Source organism: Westerdykella ornata (assembly GCF_010094085.1).
Source record: "Westerdykella ornata strain CBS 379.55 unplaced genomic scaffold EI97scaffold_6, whole genome shotgun sequence".
Taxonomy (NCBI): Eukaryota; Fungi; Ascomycota; class Dothideomycetes; order Pleosporales; family Sporormiaceae; genus Westerdykella; species Westerdykella ornata.
Window position 1 is genome coordinate 302,969 of NW_022986856.1, and position 12,485 is coordinate 315,453.

Here is a 12,485-nt window from a genome sequence, read left to right on the forward strand (position 1 = left end):
TTGGGTGTCGGACTAACCAAGGGGATGATATCTGTAAGCTACCCATCATACCACATTGTCCACGAGTGACAAAACATCCTTTTCCTCGCGGGCTGCAGCCATCCCGGTCGCCATCCGATGCTCCGATGACGATCAATGTCTGAGCTAGGATTATTCGGACGTTTCTCGTCCGGACATTACCAATCTATGTCCTCGGCTAGAAAGTTCCACACTCGCACGATACCTACCACAGCAGTAGGTATTACCGCATGTGTGCGGCCCTGGTGCAACCTGCCTATCATGTCGTGAAATAACAGGGCGAGCTTCTAAAAATGGGTTCCTACCGAATCCCGGTGTACTTGTACTTGTACACCTTGCACGCCCTGAGATGGATTTATAAGGTATTGGCTTGGTAATCGCCTACCGAATCGTGGTGTACACCTTGCACCCCCTGAGATGGATATATGAGGGATTGGCTTGGTAATCGCCGAGTTGTCACTTGAACCACCTTTCATTGAAGCCATCTCTTCCAGTTATGGCTGATCAACGAAACATCGTAATCGTTGGTGGCTCCATAGCCGGCCTAAACTCGACACACTATATCCTGAGGCACATTCTACCCTCACTCAAGGCAAAGCACAGCGTCAAATACCATGTGTACCTCATCAACTCATCGTCCGACTGGTTCTTCCGGATTGCTTCTCCCAGAATCGCGGCATCCACCGATCGAATGCCTGTCGAGAAAGCGCTCTTCAACATCCCTGAAGCTTTCAAACAGTATTCTACAAACGACTTCACCTTCATCGAAGCGACCGTCACAAGCCTCGATCCCTCGGCACGAACAGTTACCTTCAAGAACCCGGCGGCTTCGGACGATGAGCACCTTCCCTATCATGCCATCATCATAGCCACAGGAAGCCACACCCACGACCCCGTCTTCTCCATGACCTCCACCACCGACGTCCTTCTCTCTGCTATTCGCACCCGTAATGAGAAGGTTGCCTCGGCCAAGGACATCGTCATTGCCGGCGGCGGTCCCACGGCCGTCGAATACGCTGCCGAAATCGCTGAGCACCTCAACGGCAAGCCAGGGTGGTTCAGTGACGCTCCCCGCAAAGTCAACATCACCCTCATCACAGCGGGATCGCAACTACTACCCGTCCTCCGCCCTGCAATTGCGAAGATCGCCGAGCAGAAGTTGAAGCGACTCGGCGTGGACGTCGTCTACGAAACCCGCGTGGAAGAAACCTCGATCTCCGCAGAAGGCCGGACAACCATTCGTCTCTCCAAAGGCCAAACCCTCGAAGCCGACCTCTTCGTCCCGGCCTACGGCGTCGTTCCCAACTCCTCCTTCCTCCCATCCTCCCTCCTCAACGAAGCCGGGTACCTGAAAACGAACAAGCAGACCCTGCGCGTCGACGCCGCCGGTCCCCGCGTCTACGCTCTTGGGGACGTGGGAGATTACTCGCGGAACTCGGGGCCGGATATCGCTGACGCGTTGCCTGCTCTCATGATCAATCTCAAGCGGGATCTCCTTTCCTACGACCCTGCGAAGCCGGATAAGAAACCAGAGGGGAAGGATCGGATTTATACTCCTAATCTGAAGGAGACGCAGTTTGTGCCGATAGGTACTGGAGGCGGGGTGGGCGCCATGTTTGGTTGGAAGGCACCGGGCTGGCTTGTTTGGCTATTCAAGGGGAGGGATATGATGGTGGGGTTTGCGGGACCCCTTGTGACTGGGGACAGGTTGAAGAAGGAGTTTCAGTGGAAGGGAGACGAGGTTGTTGCTTGACTGTTTGTAACGGGAGAGTAGAGTAGTGCCGGGGCTGCAGTCGGTTGCAGATCGAGTTGGGCTTGGAAGCGAAGCTGAGTGGATTCTGTGATCCAAACTGTTCAGAACAGTTTATTAATTGATCTCATTTCTCCTCTAGCGCCGACGTCTCCTCCGTGAACATCGACTCCTTGGTGGAGGAAGTAAACCTCACAGGCGAAGGAACACCTCTCTAATCCGAGCAAATTCCTCTGGAACACGACTCGGATTTCCTCCGGCTACCGTGTGAGAAACTCTAGCCATTTATTTCGCTGGTTAACCTTTGCTCGTGCCTGCTGAGACGCTCGACGTACCTATGTAATCACATGCATCAAATGGCTTGAATCCGTAAAGGACCGACCCAACCTCGTCCCCCCGCCCCGCTACGACGACAAAATGACAACCAAACGAACAGACCTCCTTCTTTGCCCAAACCAGAAAATCAGAAACAGCGCAAACGTGTACATATATTGCAAAGCTTCTCACTCGTTTTCGGTATATGCAATGGGGATATCCTGCCAAGCCACAGTCACATACCCTTGTCAGATCTGAGATACCAGGAGAGTGCCGTCGACGTATGTCCCGGAGTGCCCACAGACTAGTTGAATTCTGAATTCTGGATCCTGCCTCTCTTCGACAAAAGAGTACGACTCACGGAAACGGTTTCCCTCGACATCTGAGATTTTCTATATATTGCAACGATCAGCAAGAAACATATCAACATCCACTGCACCCTCTACACGACCGGATTTACAATCACCCACTCGTCATGGACTCACGCGCGAACTGCGTCACGCAGAATCCAGCATGGCTCTTCGCGCCGGGACCTAGCAGACAAACACAAACGGCATCTTCACTGCCAGTTGCCCCACCAGTTCAACATCAACATCCGCGGCCCAACAAATTAAAGCGTCGACGCCTGAGAAGCGATGTAGACGACAATCGTCCCTTCCAAACACCCCTGCCTAAGAAGCGTATACGCGTAAATTGCAGTGTGTGGCGCCCCGCTGCGGTGACTAGGGTAGCGAGTCGGAAAGGCAAGGAACGAGCGTGGGATCTTGAGGGTGAGGATGGGGAGTTGGGTGGTTGGCTTGATGGTTGGAAGTGCGATGGGGCTGTGGATGAGGATGGGGGTATGGGTGGAGATGGAGATGGGAGCGAGGAGGAGGAGGAGGATTTGGTGATTTATACGGCGCCGGCTGTGGAGATGGAGGGGACCAGGGATGCGGAATCGGTTGAGGAGGATGATAAGGTTGCTATGGTTATGAAGCTGGATGTAGGTGTGGATTTGAGGGCGATGGATATTGACGCAGATACAGATCCTGGCGCTATGGATCCGTTTGGTAAGGGGGCTGTCGTGGCTGTGGATATCGGCAGTGGAACCGATGGCATTATGGGGCCCGCTCCAATCTCGGATTCGAAAGGTATTATGGATTTGGAAACTACTGCCGAACCGGCGTAGGAAGGTTTTCTAGAGTTACCAACAGATCCGGGATTCATCACCGGTCCCGCTATACATCATCGGGGAATCAGGGCAGAAGGAAGTCGTGAGCGATGTGGTATCGTCAAGTTGTGAAAGTAGAGATGCGGATCCTTATCTACTGTAGAAGATTGTGGCTTAGTTCACACGAGGAAGGCTAAAACGCTCATTGATTAATTTAGGAAAGTTTTTGATAACGTGGAATGGTGTCTACCTATGCGAGTCCGCATACGTGCGCTGAGAACGGTGATTACAGCGATAGTAAGATCCATTCCCAAGGGTTATTACGTCTCGAACTCTGTTGCTGCAGATGAGGTGTTCGAACCACCAGTTGAGCAGTGTGGGAGACGGTTGCGAGCGATCGCCGCTTTCGAGCAATTGTACATCTATTCCAACAGGAGAAGTGCGAGTCACGAGCAAGTATTATAGACCGCGAAATCAATCACTAAAGGATAACGGTGCGTATTACGGAAATAAGGGTACATAGAGTTGGTGCGAGAATACCAGTCCAGAACGTGTTCGGAGCCGTTGGGGTAGAGGCAGCTGCTATGCCGACCTCCGGAGCCCTCCCGCTGTCAACGCTAGTACTGGAGTTTGTATGTTGATTGGCGCCTTCTTTCAAACAGGTGGAGTCTTGGGTATATCTGTTTTAGCACAGGCATCCAACGTCTAGAGCTCCAAATTGTCTAATTTGTTGCGTCTTGTTTGCTGCAGTAGTTAGCTCTCTGTATCCATGCTAGTGGCACGATGCAACGAACATACGTAGTAAATTCTTACTACTTTCTAACTGTATATGTACAATTTCGGAAACGACTAGTAGAGGAAGAAAATAGTGTATCAAGTGTACAGTTAACACAGCGCTATATTTTCCTGTCCATCTCAATGAGCTAGATTTCTCTTGCTACATATCACTCAATTTCTTCTTCCGCTTAGCTCTACGCTGCGTCTGGCTTGTCGTCTTCGTGTAACATTCGCCAACGACGTACAACACCCCTCCGACTTTCAACGGAGTGAATGTTCTCTGATCCGACTGATACAGTCCGAGAACTTGACCCCATAGAGAGGACACTTTTAGCTTTCCAGGCCTTGAGGCGGCATGCCCTTGTGTTTGAAGACCGGAGCCGTCAAGCTGCGTTTCGAGGTTGATATCAGGAAGTGGCTATTTCTTCAGCTTCGTGATTGCGTGACAACAGAGTGTCCTTCTGTCCGGTGGATCACATCTCTTGTCATCCGTCTCCATGACGAGGTCGTCAAGGCGGGTCTGTCGCCAACCATCAAGGCCCCTCCCTCCATCTGAAAAAACATTTCTCCTCTTGTCTTCGTTATCAACTCACCCTCACCCCCTCGACCCCTTCCCCCTCTCCCTCCTCTCCGCCTCCGCCTCCTCCCACAACACCTTGAGCGTCGGCATATGATTCTCCACGTACTCGGCCAACGTCTTCAGCACCCTATTCGGCGTCCTATGCGCATGCGGCGGCCGCTTCGAAACATCGCTTAGTCCAATAAGCGGCACCGTCTTGGCCAGATCCTCCTGCGCGAGCGACTTCATCGGGCTGAAGTCTTTCCAGTAGGGCTGGCGCTCGACGTAGTCTTGGTGGATGACGCGGGAGCGGTCGATGGTGACTTGGAACCATTTTGTTTGCAGCTTGCCCTTTTGTTGGAGTTCGGATTCGAAGGGGAGGGGTGCTTCTTTTTTCTTTGATATCGTTGGTGATGATGATGATGATGATGTAGAGGAAGTGGTGGTATTGTTGTCGTCCGGCAGTGGCGGAGTAAGCAGTGGACTCGCTTCCAACATGTCGTCGATGCCGTCCTTGACTGGCTGTTGCGATGGCGGCGGGGTCTGCGTCTCCGAGTCTATATCTTCGTCGCCGAGCTTTGCGCCCTCGAGAGCGCCGGTCGAGAAGTGGTCGGGCACGACTTTCTCGAGGGCGAAGCGGATGGGCGAGGCGTCGAGGGCTCGTTGGGCGGCTTCGGCGGTGCTGAAGATGGCTAGGGCGCTGTTGGCGGCTGGGTTGTGGTATTCATACTGCGAAATGGAAGGAAGAAATTAGTCAATTGTCAAGTTTTGTAGGTACCAGGGAGATATCGAGGTGGTGTCGTGGTATACTCACGCGAAGCGACTTGTAGGTACTAATCTCCCCAAACTGCTGCAGCACTTTGTAGATCTCTCGACTCTCGGAAAGGTTGGCGGGACGCGGCTGGATGCGCAGATGGACGGAGCGGGTAGCCAGGAGCTGGGATGCGGCTCTGCGAGCGGAGGACATGCTCGACAAGGAGGGAATGTGAGATTCCAGAGTTGAGGATGCGGTCCCAAGTCCAAAAAAGTTCCGAAGTTGGTTCCGGATTCCGGGGTCAAAGTACGAGATCACGTGGTTTGCCCGATGAGACGTCAACTGGTACACGAACTGCAGTGCGACGTGACGATCTTGACTGGAAAGAATTGTAGGGCAGCATAGTCGGAAGATACAGGCTTGTCTAATGATATTGTCTATATATTAAGGCTGCGACGCACTAGTCGCCTCTAGTGACCTCGCTCCCGAAGCGCTCCAGGCCCAACCTGTTTGTTTTCCAAATACTCTAGACGCCGTCCTATGATATTCTAGACAGCGATCATATGTACATCAGCTGTCCGAAAAAATTCCTACCACGGCCTGTGCGGCCTCCAGGGGTATATGGATAGTAGATGGTATACCGCGCCAGAAGCAAACCCAAAACGAACCCAAACGCCTTTGCAATGCTCCCATGCTTCCAAATCTCATCAAATAGCCGCACCACATTACAACAGTTTACTTCTTTTTTGATGTCTTCAATCTCCTCCGCATGCGAACCTTCTTCACGACGGCGGCGCCCCTGCATAACCGGTCTCCGGCTCTCCGGAAGCTGAGCGGGAACACGGATCGGTCCTCGGAGTCGGCGGAGGTGTAGTCCATGTCTATGCCCTCGTCGTCTCTGCATCTCGACGAAGGGCGAGGCGATGGAGACGAGGGCGTTTCGCAGACGTTGCATTGGTCCGTCTCCTCTATCATTCTTGCCACCAGCTTCGACATAGTCTCTAGATGCGAGGGACTGCGATGTTTTCTCGTATTGGTTTGGCGCTGCAGCCGGAGCGAGGCGGTCGCAATCCGTGAGTAGGTAGGTCGCTCTGCGGCACCGGTATGGGTGGCAGTGTCGTACGGGAACACGCTGGAATTCGAGTTGACGGCTTGATCGCGTAGCGATTGTCGGTCGAGGTCGTCTGCGAGGTCGCCCACTGACGGCTTGGGAGTCGGTGGCCTTGAGAAATCCTCAGACAGCACGGTGGAGGGTGAGACATTCATCGTGGTCCGCTCGAGCTTCTGGGCAGCTGGCGGGCGTCGTTCGAAGGAGAAGTCCCGAAACATGATGGTGGCTGCCATGGTTGGCAAATGACGGTGATGGTGGAGAGGTGCCTGGTTTCTTTGACTGGAGCTAGCACGGCAGTCTCATGTGGTGTCCGTCTCGTCCCGTCTGCCGTCAAAGAGTGGCAGACAAAGTAGCAGTAGTGGTGGGCAGCAGCGGTCCATTTGGGCTGGCGGCGGGCGGGACGAGCTAGCAAAAAGAGAGGAAGAAAGAAAAGGGCCCCGTCACGCCCGTCTGGTCGGTTGGCGGGCGTGGCGGACGCATGGCGGGCGCATGGCGGTTTCCCAGGTCAGTGTCACTGGTCCCCGTCCGGCGGTAAGGCCGAGAGAGGCATAGCTCGTGTCTCGCTAGCACCGTGGCGTCCGCGGGCTGTCTCGCCTGAGTCGCTGCACCCGGCGATTTTGATCCCCAAGGTTTCGCGTGTTCACAGCCGGCTGGGTTGTCTGCCTCTTTTTCCATCTTTTTAACGTTTTGGGTGACAAGCCACGCGTAACCATTGGTCGCAGAGCGCCAATCATGTTCAGTATTTTTGGCTGCCGTGTCTCGTCTTTCTTCTGAGCACTGCAGTAGATGACAGCACGGCAGTCAGTAGTTATCAGCACGCTAGAACCTGCATGGAAGCTTTATGGAAGCTTGGCAGCACCGATCCCTGGACCTGGACCTCACCCTTCCAGTAATCAACAATCGACATCATCAATCTCCTTCCCTGCCCTTATCACCACCACACATCAGCCGACTACTACTGCTGCCGTGGGCGCCGGCCTCGACCTAATGCCCCTTTCCCGCAAATCACCCTCTGCAGCCTAGATCCACAGCCTGGAGAACACCTTCGTACAGGTCAGCGCTGGGCGGACGCAACCTGGAACAGCCTCTGGTCCTTCGTCAATGCATCATCACCAACTACAGCCGTGGTCCACAAAGCTTCCACCGTCGAGGGAATATCCTGCCACTAGGGGTCGCGTACGAGTACAGTTGCCCAGCCAATCATTGCAACCCAACTCTCCGTTCGCCTTCATTTTCCATTTCAACCGTTCCCCTCTGATGGAGCCCTCCTTTGCATTGACGCCACTCGCTTTCCCATACCCGCAACGCAATTCAAAGACCCGGTTGTCGACGCATGGTTGCCATGCAACCCTAATACTCTGACTGCCGAGTCACGGCTTTTCTTGTGTGTCTGCTCCACTGCACCGGGCTCCCTCGTTTTATTCGTTCCTGCTTCCATCCTCCTGCCATGACACTCTGCGCGGCCTGTCGCAGCATCACCGTATCTGCACTGTCAAGTGAACTGGAACATGTCCCTCTCTGGTGGTGGGAGTTGAATAGCCGGGCCAAGCCACGTGGTATGGTGCACCATGTTGATGCTCGACAGCTACCGCTATCAGCCACTGCTGGTTGCCCATTGTGCCGTTTGATAGTAGCCGCAATCTTGCAAGATGCCGAGCAAAGGTTCTCAGACCAGGATCCCCAAATTCACCGAGAAGCCAGTAGCGCATTGGCTAGTCGTTTGAGTAGCAGCCCCATCTACCTCCGACCGAACACTGATCCACTCAAACAATCATTCCCGCAGGATGACGTGCCAGGTGCACCCTATGTGAGGGGGTTCAAGGTTTTCGTGCCGACCGTACGCAATGTCTTGGTTGGCCAGATCCGATTGTTTACGCTCAAAGGTATCTATCTCCTGAGGAAAGAATGATCTCGTCGGCTGATTCCACGTAGATAGCCCCGCCGCAAGGAGTTGTGACATTGTCGGTCGCCCTCCGTTGCCAGCCTCAGACTCGCCAGCCGCCTTTGAACTCATCCATCAATGGCTGACGCGTTGTCTGAGAGACCATGACGCGTGTAAGGAATCGTTTTCTGGAGCGGACATTGATGAATCCAAGCCCTCAGTCTTGCCGACAAGAGTGGTTCATGTTGGAAATCCCGACCAGGGCCTTCCTCCACGGCTATGTCTGACTGGGGGAAAGAGAGATCACTATGTCGCATTCTCACATTGCTGGGGTCGTAATAAACCGCCTCTTATGACTACCGCTTCTACCCTCCAGGAACGTATGGCTGGCATCCCCTGGAACGAGATCCCAAAGCTATATCAAGATGCTATTGTAGCCACCCATCGTCTCGGTTTCAAGTACATTTGGATTGACAGTCTTTGCATCATTCAGGACTCAAAGGAAGACTGGCTGAACGAATCCCGACACATGGGCACTGTGTACGAAAACGCTCGTCTCACGATCGCTGCCTCCCATGCAGCTGACTCCAGCGAATCCTGTTTTCCCACGCGTCCTAGGAATCCTGATGCGGTGGAGTTGCCATATTTCACTCAGTCCGGAGACCATGCAGGCTCCATGTTTGCCACCTGGATGCCCGCCGACTACGCATCCATTACTCCTGACGGGAGCGTTCTGGACTCTCGAGCATGGGCAACCCAGGAGTGGCTTCTTTCCCGTCGTATGATCTTCTTCACTGCAGCCTCGGTCGTGTGGTCGTGCAAGTCGCTCTGTCAACTTGAAACTGGCGGTTGCTTCCATTCGACCGCCCGCAATGCCCGTTGGAAGGCCATCGTCGAGAAATATTCCGCTCGCGCTCTCACTTTGGCCAGCGACCGCCTGATTGCTCTGGAGGGCCTCCGGACGGAGATGGGGAAGAAAAGGAAGGGGGACACGTATTGCTTCGGGTTGTGGAAACATCAAATGCCCGAGCAGTTGCTGTGGTACTGCCGTCAGCCTGCAGAAAGACGCAAAAGCCCGCTGGACCTGCCAACATGGACTTGGGCAAGCACCATGCACGGCGTACGCTTCATTGTGATGAAGCATCCAAAGAATGCATGTGGAGGCATCAAATTTGATGAGCCCAACAAGACACTCATTGTTCGTGGCGTTCTCCGCCGCACCACCTTGACCCCTTGCGATCCCAATAGCTTTCAGCATAGCGATGGTTCACTCCCCTTCTTTCCTAAACTGGCAGAAATGCTTGAACATGAGATACCCTCCCATATGTTATTCACTCTTTGCATCGACAACGAGATCATAGGGAAAGCGGTCATTGACGAAGGGCTGCCGCTTGACGACACTGACATTTACGCACTTTACCTAGTCAGCGCAAAGATTCATATCCGTCATCTCACAGGCGGCAAAACCACGTTCCACCAGCAGTGGGTCTTGTTGCTGCGCCGCTTGGATCAGTTTGCTGAGGTGTACGAGCGGATAGGTGCGGGACTCCTCGTCAGTGCAACGCCGTTGTTTACGGACCAGTCTCCGACGCAGGTTTACATACGTTAATACGTCTCTTCGCCATTTTGCTCCGCCATCTCTTTCACCTTCAAAAAGAATGGCCTGAAAGACTACGAGCTCGCTTACCCAACCATGTGCGGGATGCTGCTTTGTCCCCACGCGAGGCTAATGCGATCTATATCGCCGCTTGGTTTGATGCGGTCAGCCGTCTCAAACAACGAGAATCATTGCTGCAAAACAGGGCTTTTTCAATCTGGGGTCTTTGTCAAGCGCAATAATGGGCTCATTTCCAGGTGGCCCTCTTGCAGCCATGGCTGTTTGCGGCAGTTGGAGGCTGGGCAACAAAGACATCACAACTGCAGCACGGCAACAAAGAGAGAAACAAGTCATTTTCCTTGCATGCACCGCACCTTAATCTCTTTCTTTCCATTTCCTTCTATATTCCGAGTGCGCTCACCTTTCTTCAGGTCAGCCATCATCCCCACTGTCACGCAGGAAAACCAGCAGCATCTTGCACTTTAACAATCACTTCATCTCGACAAGATGGATTTCATGAAAGGGTTTGCACGATTCTTCGGTTCAAGTCCATCGCAGAATCCCGAACCGGCCCTCCGAGACGAACCAGCGCTTCCAGGTGAAAAGCGCAGACGGAGCGATTCCGACAATCAGCCACGGAAGATCAGAAGGTTGTCCGAAGGACATTCTGAGACGCTTTATTCTCCGCGGGACTATAGAACGCCCATTGCGGACCCTTCAGGAGGAGGCCATGCGGGAGAAGGGAGGCGCATTCAACGTCCGCAGGGCACGGCGCGCCGTGGAAGGCTGAGGACGGTGCCAGACGCATCCCGTATGCGCATGAGGGCCACGAAAGGGGCAGCGCCGCCCCGTGACCAAACTCCCGAAGAGGGACTTCAAGAGGAAATCCAGAGACGGATTGCGGCGGAGGCTCTCCAGCACGTCCCTAGCTCTCCACCTCCTCAACCTCAACGTCGTCGTAAACCAAAGCCTTTAGCGACGGAAACCCGCGCACAGCCTGCGCCTGCCGGACCCAGTCTTACTGCAAAGACTACTGCGCGCGCCTCCACGGAAACCGACTCCGAATCCGAAATGGAGGAAGTCGAAACATCCATCTGGGATACCATGCCCAACGACATCGCTAGCGAGCTCGCGGCCAGCAAGAACCGCACCGAAGCCGGACAAGCCATTCGCGAAAGCCTTAGGGACCAGACCGGCCAAGCTGAGCCGCTCTACGCGCTTCGTGACGCTGAAATACGAGACACGCATTGGCAGGTCATGGATCGGATTCAGCGCTTCGCGATAAAATACTTTGGCTTTGATTTTCCGCAGACGGAGGAGAATGAGCCGAAATTGAACACGGCGTTCGCTCAAATGCGGGAGGAGACGGTCACGCTGATTGGGTGTGTGGCTTCCGGAGGACCTGAGGGTAGTCAAGGGTGGAAGGATTTATTCTATGACAGTGTGAAGAGGAAAGCGCTAGTCTGCGCGATTATCGGGAATATCGTCACGGAACAGGTGATCCAGCATTCCTTCTTTGGGGGCAGTAAGACAGATGAGGATGCGTTGGACGGAATCATGAGGGACAATACTAGGTTGGATGGTGAGCAACGCCGTCTCTCTACCCCTTTTCCCCTAACCCATGTTCAAAAACCAATATCATGCTAACAGAGATGTTATAGGCTTCGATCGCAACGCCCTCTACGCCGAGTACATCGCGCAGGCTCTCGATTTCACTCCGGGCGAATCTCTAACCCTCCCCACCCACTTCCACCAGCACGTCGTCGCCGTTGTCGCCACCCTCCTCGTCCACCTCACTGCCGTGGACGCACGCAATGTCCGCACGGCAGAACACCGCGTGTCCGAGCAAATCCGCGACCTCTACAAACTCGTCGCCTACGCCGGCATCCTATCTCTCTTCATGCGTCTAGATCCACAGGCTGTGTACTACGTGACTCCCACCTTCAAAGAGCAGCACTTTGAAGCCGAACACATGGACGCCTACAACCGAGCCGTCATGGAAGCCACGAACCCCCGCGAACGTATGTTCCCGGACGACTGGGACCAGCGGGAAATCGCTCGTGCCAAGAACGACGAGCCGCTCACGCAGATGATCCTCATGAACGGCATCACGGTCTATCGACGCGGTGGCTGGGAGGATCCCGACATCAGCGAGCCGTGGGATGAGGGTGTCGTGTATCAGCCCGGGATGGAGCATCGGGGCATCAGGAGCAGGCAACTGACGCAGGCGTGGGTGTTTTGTAGATGGGGACGGCCTAGGCGGTTTGTCAAGGGGCAGCCGGCGGATCGGAAGGAGGTGCATGGGGCGCAGTGGCGGGATCCGGGGTCTGTCGAGTTTGAGGATGTGGTTGCGGAGGCGAAGGGAGGGGAACGGGGTGAGGAGGGCGAGACGCTGAGGGGGAGGAGGAAGGAGAAGGAGAGGGTCGGGGAGGGGAGAAGGGAGAAGGGGAAAGGGAAGGCGAGGGCATAAGGGTGGTGGTGAGGTATTGGGGAGATGGGGAGGCGATGTGCTGGGCTGATTTTCCATTCTTTTCCTTACCAGATGTCTAGAGATCATTTACATTAGAGGGGT

At 54.3% G+C, this 12,485-nt stretch overlaps 6 protein-coding genes across 6 annotated transcripts; 4 read left to right on the forward strand and 2 right to left on the reverse strand.

Moving 5' to 3' along the window:
* Positions 1-33: 33 nt before the first annotated feature.
* Positions 34-1,978, forward strand: EI97DRAFT_274176 (FAD/NAD(P)-binding domain-containing protein). The gene has a single exon (XM_033794309.1). The coding sequence runs from the start codon at positions 515-517 to the stop codon at positions 1,769-1,771; it is 1,257 nt and encodes a 418-aa protein (XP_033655358.1). The 5' UTR covers positions 34-514; the 3' UTR covers positions 1,772-1,978.
* A 580-nt stretch (positions 1,979-2,558) lies between these two features.
* EI97DRAFT_441112 (uncharacterized protein) lies at positions 2,559-3,251 on the forward strand (the record flags this gene model as incomplete). The annotated part of the gene is made up of 1 exon (XM_033799679.1): positions 2,559-3,251. The coding sequence occupies one exon, from the start codon at positions 2,559-2,561 to the stop codon at positions 3,249-3,251; it is 693 nt and encodes a 230-aa protein (XP_033655359.1).
* Positions 3,252-4,605: 1,354 nt separating this feature from the next.
* On the reverse strand, positions 4,606-5,536 carry EI97DRAFT_374163 (uncharacterized protein; the record flags this gene model as incomplete). Its single annotated transcript, XM_033795440.1, has 2 exons — positions 4,606-5,298; positions 5,384-5,536. 2 exons carry the CDS (start codon positions 5,534-5,536, stop codon positions 4,606-4,608), a joined length of 846 nt encoding a protein of 281 aa, XP_033655360.1.
* Positions 5,537-5,738: 202 nt separating this feature from the next.
* On the reverse strand, positions 5,739-6,888 carry EI97DRAFT_431894 (uncharacterized protein). The gene has a single exon (XM_033798044.1). It carries the CDS (start codon positions 6,665-6,667, stop codon positions 6,059-6,061), a length of 609 nt encoding a protein of 202 aa, XP_033655361.1. The 5' UTR covers positions 6,668-6,888; the 3' UTR covers positions 5,739-6,058.
* Positions 6,889-7,669: 781 nt separating this feature from the next.
* Positions 7,670-10,173, forward strand: EI97DRAFT_274230 (HET-domain-containing protein). Its single transcript, XM_033794310.1, has 2 exons — positions 7,670-8,317; positions 8,367-10,173. The coding sequence occupies exons 1-2, from the start codon at positions 7,882-7,884 to the stop codon at positions 9,923-9,925; spliced, it is 1,995 nt and encodes a 664-aa protein (XP_033655362.1). The 5' UTR covers positions 7,670-7,881; the 3' UTR covers positions 9,926-10,173.
* Positions 10,174-10,984: 811 nt separating this feature from the next.
* Positions 10,985-12,383, forward strand: EI97DRAFT_373906 (uncharacterized protein; the record flags this gene model as incomplete). The annotated part of the gene is made up of 2 exons (XM_033795420.1): positions 10,985-11,507; positions 11,575-12,383. 2 exons carry the CDS (start codon positions 10,985-10,987, stop codon positions 12,381-12,383), a joined length of 1,332 nt encoding a protein of 443 aa, XP_033655363.1.
* Between the last annotated feature and the right edge of the window lie 102 nt (positions 12,384-12,485).